General features: G+C 38.2%; 1 protein-coding gene across 6 annotated transcripts; it reads right to left on the reverse strand.

Moving 5' to 3' along the window:
- Positions 1–10,077: 10,077 nt before the first annotated feature.
- On the reverse strand, positions 10,078–19,788 carry LOC107512001 (HLA class II histocompatibility antigen, DQ beta 1 chain). 6 transcript variants are annotated; one of them, XR_001597184.2, is made up of 7 exons: positions 18,317–19,788; positions 13,910–14,179; positions 12,911–13,192; positions 12,248–12,358; positions 11,693–11,716; positions 10,945–11,057; positions 10,078–10,853 (listed from the first exon to the last, which is right to left on the reverse strand). XR_001597184.2 is itself a non-coding variant. In XM_016147052.2 (6 exons), the coding sequence occupies exons 1-6, from the start codon at positions 18,456–18,458 to the stop codon at positions 11,044–11,046; spliced, it is 843 nt and encodes a 280-aa protein (XP_016002538.2). In that variant the 5' UTR covers positions 18,459–19,788; the 3' UTR covers positions 10,078–11,043. The 6 variants fall into 6 exon arrangements, 4 of the variants coding, with proteins under 4 accessions (XP_016002538.2, XP_036094449.1, XP_016002537.2 ...); XR_001597185.2 differs by having other exon boundaries at positions 10,078–11,057; positions 12,921–13,192; XM_016147052.2 differs by having other exon boundaries at positions 10,078–11,057.
- Between the last annotated feature and the right edge of the window lie 6,969 nt (positions 19,789–26,757).

A 26,757-nucleotide genomic window follows, 5' to 3' on the forward strand; every position in this document is an offset into this window, starting at 1 on the left:
AATTAAAAATAATGAATGAGACTTTTGTCCCCTGTGGAAGATCTTTGTTTGGTTCAGATTTCACTCATGCAGATATGCACTGAAAACGAATGAATGTTAAAATGTAGTTTTGTGTCACTTAATCAGAATTATTTTTGTTTTTTAGTTTTACATTGTCAACGAAAAGTAAAAGGACATCTGGATCTAAACAAATTGTTTTTGCCTGTGTTGTAAAATTGTGAAAAAGGCATTAGCATATATTGATAGCAGAATACCGAAAGAGTTGATAGTTACCATACTTTCAGACTCAGTTTCAGGATTCTATTAACAATACAAAGGGAGCTAGTGGATTTTAGATAAACAGTGTATAACAATAATTGTTAAATTGCCATAATATTCAAATACTATTTGGTTAATTTTTGTCTCTCTAAATTTACAAGGATATAAATCTTACCAGAAATCTGTTATTGTTTTTGAGATAAGAAATTATAATAGAAAAAATCAAGTATAGTCTGCAATGAACAATTCTAGGTCGACATTCTTGGTGAAATACATAAAGCATAGCATTTTTTTTTTGCACTTAACTTGGTTCTTGACAAAGATTGTGCACATAATTTGTCTTAATTGAGTTCCTCTAAAAGCAAAGTCTAAAATGAGGGCTTGGGTACATATGATTTAATTGAGAGATGGCCTAAGGAACAAGAGAGACAAAACAGGAAGAGTGAAAGAGGAAAGGGGAAAGGAAAACAAAATAAAGATATGTTATTAAGATTACCATATGAGCTAACTTACATGTGAAATCTAAGGAACAAAATAAAAACAAATAAAACAGAAACAGACTCATAGATACGGAGAACAAACTGATGGTTGCCAGAAGGAGGGGTGTTAGGAGTTAGGTGGAAAAAGTGAAAAGGATTGAGAAGTACAAATCGGTAATTGTGAAATCATCATGGGGATGTAAAGTACAACACAGGGAATATAGTCGATAATATTGTAATTGTATATAGTACCAGGTAGGTACTAGACTAATTTGGAGGATCGCTTTGTAAATTATATAAATGTCTAACCACTATGCTGTACACCTAAAATAATATTGAATGTCAACTGTAATCGAAAAAAATAAAAATTACTACTGTGAGCAATGGGGACTCCATTTTACTGAGTCATCCTACATAGCAAACACAGTACCTTTCATAAATGTTCACCCGAAAAACTAGAGTTCTAAGCACTTATATACTCTCTCCTACTCCCCACTGGTTGAGAGTTGCCCCTGGAGGCATTAATTGCCCCTGTTTTCAGGCTATACTTTACCATAGACCAAGTGGGCTCCTTTAACATTGGAAATGGCTCTGAGTAGCAAGAAAAAAACATGCTGAGGGAAGACACTGTCAGCGCAAGGTGAGTCTGAAATTTTCTCATAACTTTCTCCTTCAATTGCAGCTGAAATCATAGTTGGGCCAAAGTGATGTGACACAGGTACCGAATTCCACCGCTTGCACTAAGACCCGATTATAGCCCTCATTAATTCCACTGTGTCACTGGCTTTTTAACCTTGTGCTTGATTGCAAGTTCTATTAAAGACAGAATAAAGAGGTTTAATGGAACAAGTTCCAATCCCTGCTAGCCACCAGGCTATAACTGATATGTATCATCTCCCATTTTATTTTTTGTTTTACTTATTTGTTTGTTTGTTTCTTTTTATTATGGTGACAATTCAACAGTAAAGCATATATATATCATCTCCCATTTTAGCTTTCCCTCACACTAGGTCAGCACCTTAATTTCTCTAACTTGTTTTCTTGATGAGGTAAAACATACTTTCATCACTTATACTGAGAATTTAGTTGCCTTACCTTGTCAGGTCATTATTTTCATAATTGCCTGTTTGCAATTAAATTAGGTTATGAGTTAAAACATACCAGTGAATCCCCCATATTCCAGACCTACTCTTTTCTGCGTCCATTCTGTAGAAGGAACCCAAATCCTTATGATCACCTGGGTCAATTACTCCTGACAATATATTAATTTATTTTCCTTGCTCACCATTGTAGAAATGGTCTGATGAAATCAATCAACGTGCTACCAAACTGTGGTCTGGTATTTTTGAGAAACTGTACCCTACCAATGGCTCAGGGACTCTATACTCTTGATAGTTTGGACATTCAGAAACAACAGTAGCTAGATGGCCCTTGGTCCCTGAATAGCCTCAGTCCCTGCTACATGCATATTCTTTTTATGGACCTATTGAACAAGCACTGGGATGCCCGGGGAGAAACACTGGCTGACATAGACCGGGTGAATCATCCTACTCACCTGGTTGTTCATTGTATCCTCTGCAGAGGATGCTCTCTGGTGAACTTTCACAGAAAAACAGATTCACATACTTTGTGTTCACTCTCATACCAATATCCTCATAACTAATCCTCAGACCTTTTCATCTCAAATCTAATCTTGCTCTTTCCAACTGCTGGTCTAAATAGCCAAGCCATTTTCCACTGTCCACAAGTCTATGTATATATGTACCTTAAGCTACTTCTCTCTGAATACAAGGTGAACTACTAGTTGGACTTTTTGCAAGTATGCCCACTGGCAGTGTTAAAAGAAAAATGTCACTGGTCAAGATGAGCAAACAGAAGTTGACTTTATCCCAATACTATTTCCGGCAATAGGGAAGTACACAGACCAAGTATGGTTACTCAGCTCCCCTGAAAAACAGAGCAGGTAAGTTTTTCAGAGCCAAGGTGGGGGGATCTTAGGCCATCAGTGTGGCTAATCAGTTTTACCCAAAGGAAAGTAAATTTTCTCTCATCGTCAGGCAAGAAGTAGTTTTACAACTTGGAACAAGGTGCCCACTAAAGTTAGGCTCTTACCTTCCCACCGAGACTGGGAAACAAGGACTTGTTTTTCTTTTTTTCCCCCAACTTTATTGAAATATAATAGACAATTAGTTGCTCATATTTATATTGTACAATTCAATGAGTTTTTCAATTATATTTGGTATATAATAATATTTTAGTTTCAGTTATACCACATAGTGATTAGAGATCTATATAACTCACAAAGTGAGCACTCCACTAAATTTAGTACACCTTTTCTCCCTAATAACATTATTAACTATTTTCCTTATGCTACATGTTATATCTCTGTGTCTATTTTATAACTATCCACTTAATCCCTTTGCCCTTTTTCTACATCCTTCCCAACCACCCTCAAAATATTCTCGGTATCTATAAGTTTGTTTTCATTTTTGTTGTTGTTGTTGTTTATTTTGTTCTTTAGATTCCACATGTACATGAAATCATATACTATTTGTCTTTCTCTGACTTACTTCTTTCAGCACAATACCCTCTAGGTCCGGCAAGGCAATATCTTTTTCCATATTCTTCCTTTTAGTCTGTGTGTGTCTTTTAATCTGAATAAAGTCTCTTATAGGCAGCATATGTAGGGTCTTGTTTTCTTATACATTCAGCCACCCTATCTTTCCATTGGAACACTTAATCCTTTTCCATTTGAGGTACTTGTTGATAAGAATGTCATTATTACCATTCTTTACTCCTGTTTTTGAGACATGTTTTTTCTTCTTAAAGAAGTCCCTCCAACATTTCCTGTAATACTGGCTTGGCAGTGATAAATTCCTCTAGTTTGTTTTTGTCTGGGAAGCTCCTTACCTGTTCTTCAACTCTCAACGATAGCTTTTCTGGATAAAATATTCTTGGTTGTAGATCCTGGGTTTTCATCGCATTAAATATTTTGTGCCAGGCCCTTCTGTCCTGCATATTTTCTTCTCAGAAATCAGCTGCCTGTCCTGTGGGTGCTCCCTTGTAGGTAACTAACTGTTTTACTCTTGCTGCTTTTAAGATTCTCTCTTTGTATTTAACCTTTGGCATTTTAATTATGATGTATCTTGGTATGGGCTTCTTTGGGTTCATCTTTTTAGGGACGCTCTGAGCTTGCTGGGTATGCTTATTTCACTAGGCGAGGAAAGTTTTCCATCATTCTTTCTTCGAATAGCTCTTTGACATCTTGTTTTCCTTCAGGTACCCCTAAGACACAAATATTTTTACATTTAATTGTGTCCCATAGTCTCCTTATTATTATAGTCTTGGTTTCGTTTGTTTATTTGTTTGTTTTTTGCCATTCTGATTGAGTGTCCTGGGCTTCCCCATCCTCTGTATTGGTGGTCCGATCCTCTTTTTTACCCACTTTGTTGATTGCCTCTAATATACTCTCCATCTCAGATAATGTGTTCTTCATTTCTGACTGGTTCCCTTTTATAATTTCCATTTCCACTTTTATGTTTTTTATCTCTTTGTAAAATTTTCATTGAGTTCATCCACACTTCCCCTAAGTTCATTGAGCATCCTTATAACCAGCATTTTGAACTCTACATTTGTTAGATTGTTTGACCTCATTACTCCTAGATCTCTGTTCTGTTCTCTCATACAATTTTTGTTTCTTTGTCTTCCCATTTGGGCTGCCTTTCTGTGTCTGTTTCTATATACTAAGCAAAGCTCCTAAGTCTCCTGGTCTTATTGGCATGGCTTTGTGTAGTATGTGTCCAGTGGCACAGTCCTGAGAGAGGTTCAGCTGCAGGCCAAGTTTAGCTCCAGCCTGTGTCCTTCTGGGGCCACCTGTTAAGATTCAGTAAGCAATCCGCAGCTGCTGTGCTTATAGTTGCCTCAAGAGGCCATACCAGAAACCAAAGCAAAGTGCCACCAATGTGAGACTTGGAGTTGGCTCAGTAAGGAGCACATGAATTGTTGAGGATATGACTGGATTAGCATGTGTGGGGCCAGGAGTTGGGGGAGGCAGAGTTTCAGGAAATCCTCTGGGCTGAGCAACCTCTGTTACCTAGTCTGATAACATTCAGCCATGGCGGCGCTGAGTTCACACACTGGGAGGCAGGAGGTCTCAACAGAACAATGAATATTGCCAGCCCTTCCGCCTGGGAGAAAGCCTCACCTCCAACCTTCGCTCCAACAACACAACGTCCCACTGCAAGTCCCCAGTGCCCCACCGAGCAGCCTCCCCAGCACGGGTGCTCAAGCGAGTGAGTCCATCACTGTGAAAGTCCGCTTGCAGACACATTCCATTTAAGAGGTGTCTGCAGCTGTCATAGCCGCATTTCCACTCAGCCACTGGGGACCTGGCAGCCTCATACCTTCGCCCCCTCCTAACTTCTACCATTGTTCAGTGACTTCTTTTTTGTCTCCCTAGTTGGAATGCTTCTGTTCGTCTAGATCCCAGGTGACTCTGCTTGCTATTTGCTCCATGTTTCTGTCACAACTTTGATTTGGTTGCAAGAGGGATGAACAAAGCCTCTATCATCTATGCCATTTTTACCCTGACCAGGACCCAATCTTTCTTGATGTTTATATTTCAAAGGTATAGCCCCCAGGTCCTTAAGAAGACATTCTGGGGTTATAAAACTACTGAGAGGCTTTTTAAAATATTTATTAGCTGCAGAGAAAAAAATTATAATTACAAGTTATCTAAAGTAAATACTTTAAGAAAAGGGTGGCCAGGAGCCTAGAGTCAGGAAGAAGCCTGTCTAACATTTAGTTAAGATGTTGGAAACATTAGGGCCATCTTCATCAACAGTTTCCCATCACCACTGCCTTTAAAGTCTACTCTTTTGGAGGCTGTATTGTGGCTGAAGTCTGTTTTCAGCATGTGCCATCTTACCAAATCAACCTATTTATAGATTACACCTGGGTTTATAGGGGAACACTCACAAACTGGGTGGTTTAACAACATGAATTTATTGTCTCACAGTTACGGAGGTTAGAAGTTCAAGATCAGAGTGTCAGTAGGGTTGTTTCTTTCTGAGGGCTGTGTCTACAAAAGTTTGCTACCACCAACCCAGTGCTATTTTCTATAGGTCATTATCATTCCAAGATTCAAAAAAGGATGCCAGCTACATATAATGACCAACTTTCAGTGCCTTTGACAAGATGAGAGGCTGGAGGATTTATTCCCTGGCTCCCTCACTCCATTGATTTGGGGTTGTCAATGGGGATATCAACAGCTCCACACTTCTAGGTCACACAGGAGGTAGGGAGTAATGTCACTTTCCCACAGAGTCAGAGAAACCGCTGGGGCAATAGAAAAATGTGCAAGGCATGCTTAAGATGGACCACTGTCTGCTATATCATGACCCACTGTTTAAAAAAAGGGGGGGGGGCGCAGAGGTAGGTTTTACAATAGCCCTCACAGACATGATTATTAATACATAAAATAGGCCATGACCAAGTATTTAATAAACTAGATGCCACTTTAAGAAATAAAATATGAAGATATATGTTTGTGGTGCTATTCAGAAATGCCTAATGAGGCACTTGGTAGGAATTCAAGAGCAAATGTAGCCTAATAATACAAAATGTGGTGAACCCACAATTATGCACTTCTACAATCTGATGGGTTCTCACATCTCATGAACAGATGCGCCTGTGTGAAGAACTAGAAATGTTGATAGTTTTATCAATACTTCACTTCTATCCTTATCTCATATAACCTTTGCGACAATGTTATTAACATTAAAAATATTTTTGACATTTTATCATTATTCTTATCAACCTTATACATGTACATAGACTGTTTTTTGATTTATAAGTTTTTTGAGATAAGATTTACATACTGTGAAATGCATACTTTTTTATTGTACAATTCAGTGAGTTTCAACAAATTCATAAACGTCTGTAGCTGATATCTTTATCACATCATAAATCATTTCCATCATTTCAGAACGTTTCCTCATGCTCCTTTCCAATAAACTTCCACATGCTCTCTTCCTCTCCTCCAGTACACGGCGGGGGGGCGGGGGGGGAATCACTGTTCTGAATTTTTTCACTGTAGTTTAGGATTGCCTTTTCCAGAACTTTATATACATGAAATGATACAGTATGTACTCTTTTTGGTTTGGCTTCTTTCATCCAACTTAATGTTTGTGAGATTTATCCATGTTGTTGCCTATATGAGTGAAATTTGTTGATCTATTACCCTGTTGATAGACAATTGGGTGATTTGCTATTTGGTGCTAACATAAGTAATGCTGCTATGAACATTTTTATGCATCATTTTATGAACTTATATTTACATTTCTTTAGGTAAATACAAGTAATATTGTCATGTCATAGGGTAGGTCTATCTTTATTAGCCAGACTTTAAAAAAACTTCTTACACTATCAAGAAGTTTTTTAGCCATTTTGTGGCTGCATAGTGATATATAATAAATTTAATTTGCATTTCGCTGATAAATTATAATGTTAAGTATACTTTTGTGTGTTGATTATTTATTTCTATACTTTCGTAAAGTGTCTGTTAAGTTTTTTGCCCATTTTATTGGATTGATTTTCTTATTATGGAGATGTAAGAGTTTTTTATGTATCCTGAATACCAATCACTTGTCAGATACATGCTTTGCAAATATTTTCTCACATCATTTACAATAGCCAAGATATGGAAGCAATCTAAGTGCCCATCAAGAAAGAACTGGATAAGTGACATCAGAAGCATGGCAGAATGAGGGGTTCCCTTGATCTCTCCCCTTGAGATTAGAACAAGTTGAGCAGCTACAATCCAAGAGAAAATCTCCAGCCTAATACTTCTGAGAGATTTGTACATCTGAAAGGTGTGAGAATCTGATGAGCAAAGGAGGAGGAAAGGGAGTGGAGATGGATGGCAGATGCAACTGGGAGCTTCCTGTGGCATTTGAGGAGAGGGGAGGAATTAGGATGCAGTGTGCCCTCTATGCGGTCCCGAGCATTCCTGCCTATAGAACAGAAAGAGGAAGAAGTACAATGAGAGGAAGGAGTGAGGATAGATGGAGGAGAGAAAGGTTAGAGAGAGGAGAAAGAGAGCTAAGAAAGAGGACAGATAGAGATTTCATTTGAAGGAGGGGAAAAAAATGGCGTAGATGATAGAGTCTCTGTTCATCCCTCTGGTGACCAAATCAAAGTTGGGACAGAAACAAGGAGCAGCAGCAAGAAAAAATCACCTGGGATCTAGATGAACAAGCCATGCAACTAGGGAGAAATCTAAGAAATCGCCCTGCAACAGCAGGAGGTAGGACGGGGCAAGGATGCGGTGCTGCTTGGTCTCTAGCAACAGAGTGAGATGCCTCTTAAAGGGGTTGCAACTGCGAGCAGATTTTCGTGGTGATGGACCTGCTCGCTCTGAGCACCACTGCCTGCTGATTCAGCTGTGTGCAGGAGGCACAAGGAACTTACAAGGAGACATTGTCAGAATGAGGGCCAAGGAGAGACTCGTGCCAGCAGTATCTATTGTTCCCTGTTGAGTCCTCCCCACTACCAGCGTGCAGGACACAGCACCATTATAGCTCTGAATAACAGAGGGCGTTCTGCCCAGAGGATTCCCTGAAACCTCACCTACCCCAACTCATGGTCCCACCCAAGCCACATCCAGGTATATCCTCAGCGAGTCAAGTGCTCCTTGCTGAGCGTCACCTAGACTCACACTGGAGGCAGCTGGCCTCAGTTTCTGATGTGGCCTTTTGAGGTAACTATAAGCGCAGCATCTGTGGATTACTTGCTGAATCTTAAGAGGTGGCCCTGGAGGGGCACAGACCGGGGCTAAATTTGGCCTGCAGCTGAATCCCTCTCAGTATTGTGCCACTGGACACCTACTACACAAATCCACACTAATCAGACCAGGAGACTTAGGAGATTTGCTTAGAAACAGACACAGAAAGGCAGCCAAATGGGAAGACAAAGAAGCAGAAGCCATATAACAGAACACAACAGAGATCCAGATATAATGGAGTCAAGTAATCTAACAGAAGCAGAGTTCAAAACATTAGTTATAAAGATGCTCAACGAACTTTTGGGAATTAGAGATAAATTCAGTGAGAACTTCAACAAAGAGATAAAAAACATAAAAATGGAAATGGAAATTATAAAAGCGAACCAGTCTGAAATGAAAAATACATTATCTGAGATGAGAAGTATATTAAACAGAATAAAGAAAGTGGATAAAGAAAATGATTAAATGTCTTATCTAGAGGATGGGAAAGCCAAGGACACATAATCAGAATGACAAGAGATAAGATGCCAAGACTAAAAATAATTTAAGGAGCATATGGGACACTATTAAGGGTCCAAATATCTGTCTGATCGGCATAACTAAAGAAAACCAAGATGTTGAACAGCTGTTTGAAGAAATAATGATGGAAAACTTCCCTCACCTGGTGAAGGAAATGGACATAAAACCCCAGGAAGTTCAGAGAATTCCAAAAATCAGGGATACAAAGAGGCTCACACCAAAATACATCATAATTATAATGCCAAAGATTAAATACAAAGAGAGAATCTTAAAAGCAGCAAGAGAAAAACAGTTAGTTACCTACAAGGGAGCACCCACAGGACTGGCAGCTGATTTATTAAAAGAAACTATGCAGAACAGAAAGGTCTGACACAAAATATTCAATGTGATAAAAACCTAGGATCTACAACCAAGAATATTTTATCCAGCAAACCTATCATTGAGAGTTGCAGGACAGATAAAGAGCTTCCCAGACAAAAATAAACTAAAGAAATTTATCACCACCAAGCCATTACAGGAAATGTTGGAGGGACTTCTTTAAGAAGAAAAAACATGTCTCAAAAATAGGAATAAAGGATGGTAACAACTACATTCCTATCAATAAGCACTTCAAATGGAAAAGAATTAAATGCTCCAACTAAAAGATAGAGTGGATGAATGGAAAGGAAAACAAGATCCCTACATGTTGCCTTTAAGAGACTCACTTCAGATGAAAAGACACACACAGACTAAAGAAAGGGGTTGAAAAAAGATATTGCTTTTATGGACCTAGAAGGTATTTAAGTCAGACAGAGAAAGATAAACACTATATGATTTCACTTACATGTGGAATCTAAGGAATAAAGAGAACAAACTAATCAAAAACAGACTCACAAATATAGTGGACAATTTGGTAACAGACAGAGGGGAGAGGGGTTGAGGGTGCTGAGAGGAAGGGGTGAAGGGTTAGAGAAGTAAAAATTAGTAGCTGATGAATGTGTATTTGAAACTAATTAAAATAAATAAATTTTTAAAAAATATTTTATTTGAACCCTGGGATCTAAGCATTTTTCTGAAGCCAAATTCGCATATGTACCTTCTAATTACATGAATTCAAAACTTAATTTTTTCTTTTAAGCTGGTCTTAGTAGGGTTTTCATCCTATATAACCAAAAAGCACTTTATTTAATCCCCAGTGCTAATTACATTTGGGTAAGTTGGATTCTATTAACAATCGTTGTCTTTGCCCCGGTGTACACAGTGCACTAAACAGAAGATATTTGTGCTGTTGGTTCAGTTCATTACATTAGACATAAGTTATCATGACTGGTTCAAAATTATTTCACCCACACAAATACATAAAACTCATCAGACTGTAGTGGGAGTCAGAAAAGGCTGTTACACGCAATCCCAGCTTTGAGGCCCCATATATGATGGAAACCTGAATTTATTTCCTACCTTATTTCATATCCTCATGTGGCACCAGAATTTGACCAAGTATCGAGACCCATGATTTTCTAGCCTCCTTGCCTGAATATTACCTTCTTTGAGGCATAACTGAACTTGAGATCTGACCTTTTCTTAGTATTTCCCCACAATCACCATGATACCCAATCAGATTTAGGAACACAAGTGATTCACAAATCTATTTAATTTTGATAAAATATTATTAAAAGACAAGAGTTTGACATTTAATTCATGGGCAATCCAGAAAGAGAACAAAATGAGAAAAATGTATTGAGAATATTTATGGTTCAAACAGACACAATTGACAGCAGGGAGCAGTGCTTCTAGCATCACGGCGCACAGAGTTACAGGCAGAAATGCAGGAAAGCCTAGAAGAAAAGAAAGACATGGCAGCTGCTCTTCAGTCACTGTGGGAGCAGGATCTCTGTGGGTGACAGCTAGCAGAGGTGAGTTACTCACAGGCCTGATAGACAGGAGGCTGGGAACCATGAACAATGGTAATGGCAGGACAAGACCAAAGAAGAGAGGTGACAGATTCCAGGAAGAAGAATGTTTAGGTCAGTGCACGAGCCCTGGAGGGGAGAGAAGAAAGAGTCATAAGTCACACCACCTCTGGAGAAAACTAAGCTCCTTCCCTCCCTCGGGGCCTATCTGCAGGATCAAGAGACTAAGGTTAAACTTATATCAATGCTCACTCTTCATTACTTCTCCTGGCAATGAGTAAAGATGATACTCTGCTAAAGCGAGCACCAAACTTCAGCTTGCAAGAGCGTGTGGGAGGCAGAAGAATATAACTAAATTCTGTGGTGAAGCACAGGTCACGGACTAACAGGATGGGTAAGAACTGTAACTCCCTGTCATCTCACCTACCAGCAAGTTCAGCGCCATTTTCTGTCATTTTAGACTCAGGAGGCATCATCCAAATCTCATTGAATGGCTGATACTAAAGGTTAGATCCTAGTCTGGAGAACAATCTCTGAAATTTCCTGCAGAGACTATGCAGAATGTTCTAGCTTTCTCCTTTGCCCCAATTCACATGAGATGAATGTTCCAGATTTCTCCCTTGCCCCAATTCACGTGAGATGAATGTGATGTGAAGCAAGGACAACATAACAGAAGTATGCCAAAGTGTCCAGACAAACCCATTCTACTCCTGTTTCTATCGTATATGAGTCACATTTCTAAGCAAGAAGAGTGGGAATATTACCTGTAAGTGGAACCTCAGGGTGTTCTATCATCAGCAAGAATGAAAAGAGAAAGGGAAAAAACTCATTAACCTGGTTAGTGGAATGATTGTATCTGTCTGTCTTTATCTCACCCTCCAAAAGGAAATGCATGAGCAGCTCCAGACCATTCTTTCCTGCACTCCCATGCATGTACAATAAGCCTTCGACTGCCATAAAGTAGAGTCACCCCAAAGTCACTGAGCTAGTCAATGAAAAAAGATAAACAGAGACTGGACGTCTTGTAAGGAAGGAACCTCAGAGCAGGAAATCATATACTAATAACTGCGTGGCAAAGGTAAGGATAGCACAAGAGCTGCTCTTCTCTGTCTAAGAATAACCCTGCACCAGTCACTTCTGTGATGAAGCAAACTTGACCCAAGATAGGGAGTCTCCCTCCTCCCAGTCTCCTTAATTTCTGCAATCGCTATCATCCCCTCTCAGATTTCTTTCCTTTGTGGGGTCAGGTGGGAAAAGTCGGAACAGAATGCCTCAGTCCCAGTACCAGTCTTCCCCCATTTTCTCTCAAGGTGCCTTACCTTTCATATTCCAAAGGTGGATGATAAGGCCCAAACCAAAAGAGATCAGTCCCAGCACAAAACCCCCAATTCCACTCATCATCTTGCTCTGGGCAGATTCAGACTGTGCCCCTGAGAAGCAAAAGCCTAGGTGTCAGTATCCATCCCCATAGCCCACAGTGTTCTCATCTGGAAGCCTGGAGTCTAATCCAGAATACAAGAAATAGAGGAGCAAATAGAGGAGGGCCAAGGCATGCACAGACTCCAAGGGAGCAGCGTAGATGGGTGAGGTGGAAGAGAATTGCAGCTCTTCAGAAAGTATGTCCATCTATAACCCCACAGACACCAGTCTTGGTGTCATAGCCCAGAACTTGAACATTTCAGAAGACACACTACCAAGGCTGAACTGTAGTCTGGCGAGTCAGGTTATACAAAGGGATCGCCATAATATCTTGGGAGAAAATGAGATCAGTACTCAACATGAGCCTTTGACTTGAAATAATAGTACCTCAGTCAGTCTTCCATTACTCCTAGCCCAGAAATGATATCAGAGTTACACAGAAGAGAAGGTATGAGATATGTGTGACACAGTGGAGATAAGGAGGAACCCCACCATACCAGAAGCAGAGTCCTCCCTGCCCTTTGTGTTATCTGAGTCCATGGGATCAGTAAAGTGTCCCTTACGCCATTCTACCGTGATGGGGTGCTGGAGGCTGGAGTGGTCCACGTGGCAGATGTAGACATCTCCTCGCTGGGGTATTATTTCTAGCATCACAAGAATCTGGTAGGTCCAGTCCCCATTCTGAATAAGAGGTGTGGACACAACTCCAGTCGTCTCTTCTTGTTTATTCCGGAACCATCTGACTTTAATTTGACGAGGATAGAAATTTGTCACCAAGCAAACCAGCAGGTTATGGTGGTTTAGAAACACTGTCCTGGCTGGAGAGATAGTCACTGTAGGCTCCACTAGGAGGAATAGCAGACAAAGGAAGTTAGAGGACGAGGCAACAAACAAATCCTTATCTTGAACTGAAGTCCCTCCTTTGTCATTAAAGTAGAAAAGAAAACAGGTTTTAAAGAGTCTTTTATTAGAATCTCACCTCTGGGTTTTAATTAGTTAATTTGTTAACCCACTTTTCAAGAATATAATACTTTTATTTAGTGTTTACTTGTCTATTAAACAAAATAATTCACGTAAAAATTATTTGTAACATGGACTGATAAACACACACACACACACGCACACACACACACACATGCAAAGTGTGCTGTGCACACAGTTGGGAGACCAGCTCTAACACTACCTGGCAGCAAACAAGAATTAGGTGTTGCAGGAGCTATAGGAGTCTGTGCAACATGAGAGGCTCAGAGGCCCTGCCAACGATGGCTGGGCCTTGTGATCTTTGAAGGACTGAAGTTCAGAGCACTGAGGATGTCATCCGCTGTCCCAAACGCAGAGTTGCTCCTGCCTAGATTTTCAGTCTTCCCTCTTCCCCCCACCCCGCCCCGCCCCACGCACCCCCTCCCAAATCTGTCCAGCCAAGCCTTACGACATTTTTTCTCTTGGAATTTGAAACCTTTTACAGTACCGTCAAGACCTTAGGGAACCACAAAAGATCTCATCCGTGGGGCCTTCCCCACTAGGTTCTGGGTGAAGAGCCTCTGAGCTCATCCTAAACTCACCTCTCCGCTGAACAGTGAACTGAGCGGTCTCCTTATAATTGTGTCTGCACAGCGTGTCCACCTGGGCCCGATACTCTGCCAGGAGGTCTTTCTGGCTGTTCCAACTCTGAGCATTCGACCGCCCCAGCTCTGTTACAGCCACAAACATCCCCACGTCGCTGTCAAAGCGCACGATCTCCTCCTTGTTGTAGATTTGTCTGGCCACAAGCCGCACACGCTCCATCCCGTTGGTGAAGTAGCACATGCCCTTAAACTGGTACACGAAATCCTCTGGGAGAGAGCCCATCTGCGTTATATTTAGTTTAGCTTTGCATCTCAACCAACCAATTAGTGTGGGGAGGTGTGGGAAAGGGAAAGAAAATACCAGCACAGTCAAGTGATTAAATAAAACCTGCTCCAACCCTCATAATTTTATCCCCAGGAAGAAGTTAGATGACTTCTGTGCGGAAAATCCTGCATTGAACATTGATTGAAGAAAATCTAATGTAAAGCAAGAAAAATAATGGAACAATGAACAATTGGTAATAAATATATGGTAGCTGAAGCAAACTGGACTTTGGGTGGTAAACACACAATAGAATATACAGATGTCAAATTATAATGTACACCTGAAAATTATATAATTGTATTAACCAATGTTACCCCAATAAACTTAATTTTAAAAAGATAAAAAAATACAGTAAGAATAAAATAAATGGTGAAAAAAAACAAACTATCAGTATTTTCACATGATAAACCTGTGACTAAAGAAAATCCAAAATAATTTACTGTCAAATTAATTTAAAGCAATAGTTTAGCAAATAGCTGGATACAAAACTCATTTTAAACATTATGTAGACAAGGAAAACATTTTCAATATATATTTAATTATGTCAATTATTACAGCATGAAAAATATTATTATCTAGAAATAAGTCCTATAAAAAGATGCACAAGATTTTTAAACCAATAAAATTTTATAAGATATATTAAAAGATTCCTAAATAAATAAAAGGATACATTTTGTGCATGGATTGGAAGACTCAGTCTTATAAAGATAATATTTATCTCAAGTGAATTTATAGATTTTATTCATGTCAATTAAAATTCCTTCAGTTTCTTTTATTATTTAAAACTTTAAAAACTGATTCTAAAATTTAATGGAAGTACAAAGAGCAAAGATTAACCAAACTACTCTTGTTGAAGGAAATATCATGAAAAATTTTGCTCTACTAAATATCAAGATACCAAATGAAACTGTGGTAATTATATACTAAGTTATTAGCCCAGATATAGGAAAAGCGATAGCATAATATATCCCAAAATAAGTTTTATGCAGATATTTACACTAAATTTATGACTAAGGTGACACTGTAGATCACAAGCAAAACAATGCTTTTGTTAATAAGTGGTATTCTAATAAGTAAGTAACCATAGGGGAGAAGAGAGAAAGTTGGACATATATTTCACACCATATACAAACTAAACCTAGATGAATTAAAGACCTGAATATAAAATGCAATAATACAAATGCATTAAAAGATAAAATAAGAGATTATCTTCATGATTTTGGTATTGTAAATGATTTCTTAAACAAATTATTAAAAGCACTAACCATAAAGAGAAAAGATTGATAAAGTCAACTTCATTAAAATAAACAACTTCTGTCCATCAAAAAATAATCATTAAGGAAGTTAAAAAAACAAGCCACAAAGTACAAACAAGTATCTGCAAAACACATACTGACAATAGGCTTGATTCACAATATATTTTTATACCTTAAAAGATATTTTAAAAAGATATAGAAAAAAAAGAAAATATCTAAATAGATATTTCAATAGAGTAAATACCAGTGGACAATAAACATGTGGAATTGCTCACCCTCATTAGTAATCAGAGAAATGCGAGTTAAAAATGTGGTGAAATACCACTACATAGTCACAAGATAGGGAAATAGAAAAAAGTCTAAAATGCCAAAAGATGCCAAAAATTGGGTTCACTTATAAATTGCTTGTGGGAGCGCATATAGACACAAATGATTTGAATAACAGTCAGATATTCTGTTGTAAAGCTGAAGAAATGCATACCCTTTTGACTCACCAATTCCAACGTAAGTATATAGTCTAAAAAATGCAGGCTAATATGTTCTGAGATACATGGGGGAAAAAATGCAAGCAACCCAAAAGAGCATCCACCTTGGAACAGGCGAGTGCGTTGTTGCACCCTCATAAAATAGAATCTACTACACAACAATGAAAATGGATGGACAACATGAAATATCTATGACGGATCTTCTCAAATGTAATATTGAACGAGAGAAGCAAGATGATGCAACATTTTTAGAACATTTAAAGGAGGAAATAATAATCTACATTGTTTAAGGATACATTCATATATGTTAAACCTGTGACAAAAAAGCAATAACATTAACATTATGAGAGTCATAACAGTGCTGCTTCTGAAAAATAAAAGTGAGTGTAATTAGAAAGAGGCACATGGGAGTCTTTTAGGGTACTGGTAATATTCAGTCATTTTTAACCGGGTTAGTAATTATTTGGATATTGTTTATAACTTTTGTTATATTTTATACATATGTTTAATCTAGTATCTATATTTCGATATAACTAATGTAAAGAAAATGTGGACTAATAATACCCTAAAGTCATCAGGGTGCATGTGTATATGTGTTTTAGAAAGATTAAGTCGAAGTGATTTGTGTAAAGATGTTACTACAGAATTTGGAAATTAGTGGGTACAAAACAAATATTAATTTCCTTGTTTTTTCATCATCCCATAGCCCTGTTCACCATCAATACTGATTCAGGTTTGTACATAAACACAAAACTAATGGCAGTCACTACCTGTCTTCATCCTATGAGGGTTCTCATCTTAGACGCCACAATGTTATCTCAGTGAACCACTGCGTACACTGTAGGAATGGGGAATTGTGCTCCTCAGATAGTGAAGCTACAGAGACTACAACTGTCTTGAATTCCTTCAACCCTGAGTTCAATAGTACATGAATACCACTTGGACCAGAAAGTTCCTAGAGTGGCAACTTTTTTTAACTTACTCTCTGAGGACTCATATGCATTTTTCCCTTTTGTTTGTTTGTTTTTATATTAAAGTACAGTTGGCATAAAATATATTAGTTTCAGGAATACAGCACATTAATTTGATGTTTATATATCTTAGTGTGATGTGAACACCACACTAAATTTGGTAACCATTTGTCACTGTGCAAAGTTACTGCCATTTGTGACAACATGAACCTAGACATTATTATTCTAAGTGAAATAAGTCAGATAGAGAAAGATAAATACTACATGATTTCACTTATATGTAAAAATTTTTAATAAAAAAAATAAAATCAAAACCACAATGAGATACTATCTCACACCTGTTAGAATGGCTATAATCAACAAGACAAGTAATAACAAATACTGGAGAGGATGTAGAGAAATAGGAACCCTTGTACACTGCTTGTGAGACTGCAAATTGGTACAGCCAATATGAGAAACAGTATGGAGTTTCCTCAAAAAACTAAGAATTGATCTACCATATGATCCAGCAATCCTTCTACTGGGTATTTACCCTAAAGACTTGAAAACTCATATCCAAAAAAATATTTAAAGACTGATGATAATAGCAGCATTATTCATGGTGGCCAGGACATGGAAGCAACTGAAGTGTCCTACAATAGATGATTGGCTAAAGAAGCTGTGGTACATACATACAATGGAATATTACTCAGCCGTAAGAAGAAATGAAATACTGTTATTTGCAACAACATGGATGAACCTTGAAATAATCATACTGAGCGAAATAAGCCAGACAGAAAAAGTTGAAAATCACATGATATCACTTATATGAGAGATATCAACCTAAAAGCAACAAGTGAACAGGACAAACAAACACTCATGGACATGGACTATAGACTAGTGGTTACCAGAGGGTAGGGGGTGAATGAGGATGGAGGCGGGGTAAACAGGAGAAAAAGATTTTAATCATTTCTTTAATTAAAGTAATTAATTAATTAATTTAAAAAATAAATAATTTATATATATATATATATTTTTTTTTTTTTTTAAGAGAGAGACTCATAGAAACAAAGAACTGCTGGTTACCAGAGGGGAGGGTAATGGAAGGATGGGTAAGAAAAGATGAAGGGAAATATAATCAATAATAGTGTGATAACTTTGTCTTGCATTAGGTATAGAAATGTACTTTCTCTTTTTCTTCCAACTCTGAGTTTCCAAGTCTTTTTTTTTTTTTTTTGAGGAAGAGAAAACTAGAATGTCATAAGAATCCTTCCAAATTCTACCTGGGATTTGGTTAGAGTGCAACACACCTGACCCTAAGCCCCAGAGCACCCAAGCAATTAATTCTCAGATCTGAGGTCTCTGAAGATTAGCTGTCCAGCACTTACTTGGAACACCTCTGCGGTGAGCCATGGGAGTCCTCAGCACCATGAGAATAACCATCACAATTCCAGCTACAGTCCAAGAGTTCCTGAGGATCGTCACAGTCATCTTTACACACTTAAAACAGAAACAATTTAACAAAAGCATTGACAATCAGCACAGCTACCACCAAGTAACATGATGTTTTGCTTTTCAGAAAATAAAAATGAGGAAACCTTCTATGAATTTTAGGATTGGACAGTTCCTAGGGAAAAAGCCAATCAACCCAATAACTTAAGTTCTCATTTGTCTCTGGGCAAACACTTTTAATGAAAGCTCTCATTGCAAAAAAAAAAAAAAAAAATCATGGACCATCTGCTTGGTCTCCAGCACTAAATTTGTCATCACTAAATATGACTGAACTTGGTGATACACTGAAAATATGTGAGGAGGTTTCAGGAACCAGAAGAAGAATGTGATTTGGAGTATTTCATCCTAGGATATTTATTTAAATTCTCTGGTTCTTATATTTAGGGATCAACAGAAGGAGATGGAGCGATATTCCCTGGGAGAGGAGATAATTGTCTAAAACCTGTTCATTTTCTTCCTCGACTTAGCACTGAAACACCATGGGGCATAATGTAAAAGGCAACTGATTTTGAGAACAATGTACTTGTATCACAGAGAATTTATAAACTTTGTGACCTACAAGAAATTACATAATCTCTATTGGCCTCGGCCTTCTTTAAAGTGTAAACAGTATCTGCTTGGTAGGGTTACTATTAAGATAAAATAAATCATGTATATGACATGTTAATTGCAGATCCTGGTGAAAAGAACCGAAGAGGTAGTAGTTGATTTTCCCCCAGAAATAAGCTCCGTTGTGCACTCTTGGAACAAAATAGAGGCTTTGAGAAGTAGAGAGCTGAGTAAAAGCCCATTGGGTTCTTTAATCAGCTATTTGCATTCTCAGCACACACATCTTACATAACCAAAATTCAGAGGCTGCTCTCAAAAAAAAAAAAAAAAAGTTTCCCAGGGATGTCTTGGTAACTCAGAAGATATTGATAACCCCAGTTACTACAGTAACAACAGGGAGGTAAAACAGGAGGTAAAGGGGTTAAAATGAAGGTTAATAGGCGCTCTGGGAAATAGAAACCTAGCCCAGACAAAGACAGACACATTATTATTATAATTTTCAGTGTATTATTTATGATGATATACTAAAATAGCTATTGTTCTTAGACCCACTAAATGTCAAATACTGAAGTATATATTAAAATATATTATCTCATGTAATCTTATCAACAAATTGTGAGATAATTGTTCTTACCTAAATTTTCATATAAGAAACCATGCTTCAGTTTGAGTAACTTGTTCAAAATCACAGCTTAATTTGTTTTAATGATATACCTTTGATAATCAATTCTAAACCTTACATGATACCTCAGTCATTTATACTAATAAAAAAAAGTGATTCAGCTAATATTGAAAACACAAAGTTACATAATTTCAAATAATACAGCTTATGTAAACCCTATTAAATATATTGCAAAGTATAAACATGTGGGCTGTCGATTGAATAAGAAGAGTGACAGTGATCATAATGCTCCCTCACATTGCCTTACAATAGAGACAAAACATTCACCTACATTGCATATTAACATTAAATATAAACTTATTTAATAACACACATTAACTGATTTTATATAAGTGCTTTCATGGTACTTATGATTAAAAATATTTGTGATATTGCACCTGTCTTGAATTACCAAGGCATCCTTTTAATTTTTCTTGAGGAAATAGAATCTCGGGTAAATCCTTCAGATAATTTTCAGGAAAATCTCTCAGTTAATGAATACTGATAATTAGCAAATAAGCACTCATTATGTTTCATGTCATATACAGTTGAGGATGAAGCCCTGTAATCGATTCAGAATAGAGGATTGTATTGACCAGATATGTCCCTAGAACCACTGTTGTAAGTATCCAGACAATTTGGGGGTACCTTATAGACACAGAAAATTATTTTTATGAGAAGACTCTTTCTACAGTGTTTGCCTTTAGTTTTTGTGTCTACCTTATTACCCATAGTTTTCTGGTCTTCCAAATTAAAAAAAAACAATGATCAAAGAATGTAGTATGCATTCAACAAATGTCACTGAATGCCTAAAATGTGCTGTTCTGCATATAGAGAGTATAGATAAATAGTAGCCTGCATGATGCATCTACTCTGCAGTTCTTTTAAATTGTACTACATTTTTTTTAATCAATAAATATTTAACACTCATTATGCATCAGTCATCTTACTATGTGCTCAGGATATAATACAGAAGAAAAACAGGTGTGGGCTTAGATTCCAGAATATGCAACAAATATTTCCTTTTGCTTTTGTCATGTTAAGATCTGGAGGAAGGGCAAGAGAGCATGCAAAGGCCCTGAGGAGGGTGCGAGATGGGACCATTTAAAGAACAAGATCAGTAAAGCTGAAACAAGTTTGGAGAGTTCACAGAGAAAAGAGCATGTAAGACATGGCCAAGAGTTCTAATTTTACCCTAATGGGAATCAAAGCAAAGATCTCAACCCTAATACTCAAGTGTCATATTTCATAAAGACAAATAAAAATATAAAGTATGCCAGGAACTGTTGCTGCTTTTTTCCTCTGAAATATCTTTATATTTTAAAAAGTAAATTCAGACAATAGAATATTGTTTAGCACCAAAAGGAAATGAACTATCAGGTCATGAAAAAACCTAGATGAAACTTAAATGTCTATTGCTAAGAGAAAGAGGCAAACCTTAAAAAGTTGCATACTCTATGATTCCAACCATGGGACATTTTAGAAAAAGGGAAACTATGGAGACACTAAAAAGATCAGTAGTTGCCAGGGGTTGGCGGGAGGGAGAGATGAATAGGTAGAGCACAGAGGATTTCTAGGGCAGTGAAACTATTCTGCGTGATACTATGTATATGGTGGATACATGTCACCGTACATTTATCCAAACTCATAAAATGTACAACACCAAGAATGAACCCTAATGTAAACTATGGACTTTGGGTGACAGAGTGTAGGTTTATCAATTGTAATAAATGTACCTCTGAGGCATGGGATGTTGATAGTGGGGAAACTGTGGGGGTGGGATTAGACAGAGATTGTAAGGGAAATCTCTGCATTTTCTGCTCTATTTTGCCTTAAACCTAGCACTGCTCTAAAATATAGCCTATTTAAAGAAATATGTATGCAAATTATCCAAGAGTAAAACCTAAGGAAAAGCAAATCAGGCAGGAAAAAAGAGATAGAAGTTTTCTTTTGTAGCAAGAGGAAGAATTAGCATTCCTACACTGAAAGAATGGAGGAAGACTTATATTTGTGCATTACTATAGAGGAATATATAAGGCTGTTCCTGGACTTGCACCAGCAGGGAGCTGATGTCATTCTCTAAGAGTCCCAAGCTTATTTAATTTATAAATGTATATGTATTGACACATCTGTATTAAATACTGTTATATTTATAGCATACTAAACAATATGTGTAGTTATAAAATTTTAATTTATTTAATAGATATTAACACTACACTAGTGAGTGCCAAGCATTATTCTATGCATTTAAAAGATAATCATTACAAAAATCAAAAAATAAATAAATAAAAATCATATAGGATTAAATGCTATTAGTATTCTCATTTTGCAGATATATATAGCAAGTAAGGTATAAGGATGTCAAATAACATGTCTATGTTCACGTAATTGTTACAAGGCAGAGATTGCATTTAAATTCAAACTTTGTGGCTCTGGAATCTGTGCTCTAAACCACTATGGTATGCTATTTCTTGATAAGACTAGACAGATAGATAGATGAGAGAGACAGACAGACAGACAGATGATAGAGATAGATGATAGATAGACAGACAGATAGATAGGCAGATGGACTGACTGATTTAGAGAAGGGAAGGGAAGGCTGTATATTTTGGCCTCTCTACCATACCACACAAAAGCAGTACTTGAGATTCATTATGCATCAATAGCCACAGCTCACTGTGTGGGCCCAGCTTGGGTGTGGTATTCACAGAGGGGGACACTCTTTCTCCAGAGAAGGTGAAAGTAAGTGTACAACAAATGGATGAGAGTCAGGGAAAATCCTAAAACATCCCAGTGCATGAGTTCAAGATTTACTGGAGAAGTGGAAAACTTCTAAGGCCAGGGGTCAACCCCAGAAGGAAAGGCACAGGTGCCACCTGCCCTCTCATGGAGGAGTCAGTCTGAGCCTGGACAGGCATCAAGTGTCTACAATCCAGGCTTGGGACCTCATCTCCTTATCAACCCCCTTTTTATAATGCACATGTGAGAAGATGGCCTTGTCAATAGACATATTCAGATTGCTCTAGTGCCAAGAAGAGAGGATTTGGGCATAAATACTTGTAAGAGTTGCCTGAGAACACCTGCTGTGAGCATCTGGGGACCTTCTACCCATGGGAAGTTGTGATTTCTTTGGCAGGAGAGAAGGAAACCTCTGGTTTGATGGGAAGTTGAAGGTTGGTCTCAGCTCAGCCCTTCAGCAGACAAAAGAGGTTCCCTGGGCCAGCTAGCTCAGTATCAGTAGTCCAAGTGAGCATCTGGGTGGTTTTTGGCCTCTCCTCTCAGTGCATAGCAAGCAGTCAGTTAGGGTGGAAGACCCGTGTGGCTGCTCTGCGTGACACGTGACACATCGTGGTCAGGAAACAAATAAGTAAGTGGTGGCTTCAAACGTGAACCTCTAATTTTTTTTAAAAATACAAGGTATGAATTGAAGAGTTGCAGAAATTGGTTTGCAGTCAAGTTGTAACTCACACGAAGAATTCTTAAATTCTTAGCATATTTGAGGGTAGATGAGGGGAGGAATTTTAATATGTCTCTCAAGAAATATCATATAGTGCTTTTTTTAAATTTGGAAAACCAGAAAACTATGGGTAATAAGGTAGACACAAAAACCTAAAGGCAAACACTGTAGAAAGAGTCTTCTCATAAAAATAATTTTCTGTGACCATAAGGTACCCCAAAGTTGTCTGGATACTTACAACAGTGGTTCTAGGAACATATCTGGTCAATACAATTCTCTATTCTGAATCAATTACAGGGCTTCATCCTCAACTGTATATGACATGAAACATAATGAGTGCTTATTTGCTAATTATCAGTATTCATTAACTGAGAGATTTTCCTGAAAACTATCTGAAGGATTTACCCGAGATTCTATTTCCTCAAGAAAAATTAAAGGGATTCCTCAGTAATTCATTAAGACAGGTGCAATATCACAAATATTTTTAATCATAAGTACCACGAAAGCCCTTATATAAAATCAGTTAATGTGTGTCATTAAATAAATTTATATTTAATGTTAATATGCAATGTAGGTGAATGTTTTGTCTCCATTGTAAGGCAATTGTGAGGGCGCGTTATCATCACTATCACTCTTCTTATTCGATCAACAGCCCACGGGTTTATACTTTGCAATGTATTTAATAGGGTTTACATAAGCCGTATTATTTGAAATTATGTAACTTTGCTTTTAATATTTAGTTCAATCACTTTTTTATTTGTATGGATATGTATGTAGATGTGTGCATATATATTCATATTCAGATAAGATGTAAATGCTGAGAAAACTATTCATGATGAAGAAGATAGAAAAGAGAATCTTTCCAGTTCTCTGGTAATTAAACTGCTTTAAAAGGGGATGAAGCCTTTCATACAATAATTAGGACTAATTATTGTATATAGAAATATACAATAGAAGTATTGTTCATGTTACTTACAAATTAGTGAAAGCACTAAAGAGAAAGTTTAAAAAAAAAAAAAAACCCCTGAATTTTAGAACTGGGCTCACCTCTAACTGGCTATATGACACTTGACAAGCTATTTAGAACAGTACAGGCTGAATTTTTTACTTCCTTCTTTCATTAAACAAATATTTATTGAGCAGCACTGTTGTAGGCTGGGAAAGGGACAGAGAAAAAGGCAGCATCCTTGCCCTTCCGGAGCTCAGTTCTAGCAGGACTGCATTACACTCAGCAAAACGGATGGACTGAACTAGATACTCTCTATTGTCCCTTCTAGGCTTTAGACCCTGTGATTAGGCACCCAACATCATCTCTTGGTGACTGGGAAGCTGGCCAGTGCCCTGCCAAAATAGCCAATTGGCCAAACAGACTTGCTTCTTAACACCCTTAAGTTTTAATTAACTAGATTTTGTTTTATATCCATAAGACCATTTTATAGAAAACTAAATTCAGTTTGTCTTTGACCCGGGTCCCTATGGCTACCACTGGAGACTTCCAGCAGTAAAGTGCGAGGGGGTTGACTAAGGACAGCGGCCTCAGGCGGGGCGGGGTTCAAGCACAGGAGCCGTGCGGTCAGGTGGCAGACAAGCAGGAGGGCTCCGCGGCTGGAATGGGAGGCTTCGCGGTATTGCGTCTCCGTTCCTGAATTTTCGTATTCCCCACAGCTCCTTCTCAAACTGAGGTAATGTGAGAAAATAAGGAAACTCCAACGCTACGTGAGGAAAGCCCCTAATAAAATGTTGGGTTTCCACCGGGATTCCCTCCAGAAAAAGTTTAAAAACTCAACTTAAATTTCAGCCTCGATCGCCATCTGGCGGTCGAAGCTCCATATCACATCCTCGAAGCAAAGACTCGGTTCGAGACGTGAGAAAACCTGCTCAAGTTTAAGATTATTAAATTTCTGGAATTTCCCAGCTGGAATTGTATTTGATAGTTAATCTAGCAGCGTAATGGTGTCCCTCTCCTTGACGTAAGCCCCAATCTTCTTTCAGCTCACTCCTGGTTTATTGAAGATGCTATAGGTCAGATCTTTCTGCCCCACAAACCCCACCTAGAGAAGACCTGTGACTGCCTCCCTCCCTTCTTTCCCCTCCAACAGCATACGCTGGGGCACAACCCTAAGAGGTCACCGCCTCTCCTTAGGACAATGATAAAAACTAAGAAGACTTCCTGATGGAACAAAGTGGCAGAAACGCAGCTTCAGGCCAACTTCTGGGTGAAATTTTTGCTGCTGAAGCATTCCATAGAATCTTACTCTCGTAGAAATCACATATGCACAATCAACACTGAAAATCAGAAAACAGTGGTCTTCTGTGGACACTGGAGGAAGACCGGGAAACACCTCTCAGTGATAATCCATCAAATGCAGTGTCTCCAAACTCAAGACAAAACATTTAAAGAACGGCAGAAACAAGTTAGATTGGCGTGATCAACGCTACTGCTCCCCACCCAATCAGAACATAAAAGACCCCGAGACTCCCTAACCTTAATAGCCACAAGAATTTAAACCTGCAATCAGAGCAGGTAGAAAGGAGGGGAGACAAGGTCTGAAACAGTAAAGCCTTGCCCCAGGTGGAGGAAGTTTAGAAACTTAACCATCTTTGCTGTTGCCCTGAGAATGTGAAGAATACTCCAGTGGGAAGGGTTAGAGGCACGCAAAACTGGAAGCAGAGAGAGCAATTAGATGACTGTTAGAGCAAAATAGGCCAAACATAGTGGCGTCACAACTAAAGTAGGGTCAGGGTGGTACAGAGAGTCAGAAAGATGCAAAGAAGCCGAAGCAACCTGATGTGTCTCCATCAGTTGTACATGAGAGAGAAGAACAGAAGAGCAGAAGAACACTGAGTAGTGATTCCAAGGACAGCAGGACAGATGGAGGTTTGAGGAGAAAGAGAAGATTATTCCATTTTAGATATCTCGCATTGACTGTGGGTCATTCGGGTGAAATTACCCCTGTATGGTAGGCAAAATAATGCCCGCCACCCCACCCCAAGATTCTCACATTCAAATACCTAGAGTCCGTGGATAATTTACATGGCAAGAGGGACTTTGCATTTATGAATAAATTAAGGATCTTGAGATAGGAAATTATTCTGGATTATCCAAGTGTGCCCAATATAATCACAAGGGTCCTTATAAGTGAAAGAGGGAAGCAGAAGAGTCAACAAAGGCGATATGATAACAGAAGCAGAGACCAAAGTGAAGTGTTTTCTGGGTGGAGGCCACAAACCAAGGCATACGGTTGGTTTCTGGAAACTGGAAAGGTCAAGAAAGAGATCCTCCTCTAGAATTTCCAGAAGGAACACAGACTTCATGATACCTTAATGAGCCCCATATGACCCATTTCAGACTTATAACCTCTAGGACTATCAAATAATAATCTATGTTGATTTAAGCCACTAAATTTGTGGTAATTTGTTACAGTAGAAACAGGTAACTGATACATCTTGTAATTAAGATGCAATATAGCTCAGAGCTCAGGTTCTGAAGTAAAACGAATTTGAGTTCTTATCATAGCTACATCACTTCCTACCCATGTGACCTTAGGTGTGTTAATTTCTCCAAGCCTCTGTTTTCTCACCTGTAAAATGGGACTAGTTAATAAACTTTGTGTCTAGAAAGAGAAAGTGAGGAGGCAGTGAGATCTGCT

The sequence above is a fragment of the Rousettus aegyptiacus genome, unplaced genomic scaffold (genome assembly GCF_014176215.1).
Source record: "Rousettus aegyptiacus isolate mRouAeg1 unplaced genomic scaffold, mRouAeg1.p scaffold_m13_p_1, whole genome shotgun sequence".
Classification (NCBI taxonomy): Eukaryota; Metazoa; Chordata; class Mammalia; order Chiroptera; family Pteropodidae; genus Rousettus; species Rousettus aegyptiacus.

Excerpts from the sequence above, each read along its gene's own strand:
- LOC107512001 (XM_016147051.2), bottom strand. The coding sequence starts at position 18,458 with ATGCTTTTGTTAAATTGTTTCTGTTTTAAGTGTGTAAAGATGACTGTG. Across the intron at positions 13,193-13,909 it reads GTTCACTGTTCAGCGGAGAG|TGGAGCCTACAGTGACTATC; the intron begins GTGAGTTTAGGA and ends TATTCCTCCTAG. Across the intron at positions 12,359-12,910 it reads CCCCATCACGGTAGAATGGC|GGGCACAGTCTGAATCTGCC; the intron begins GTAAGGGACACT and ends TTTGCTTCTCAG.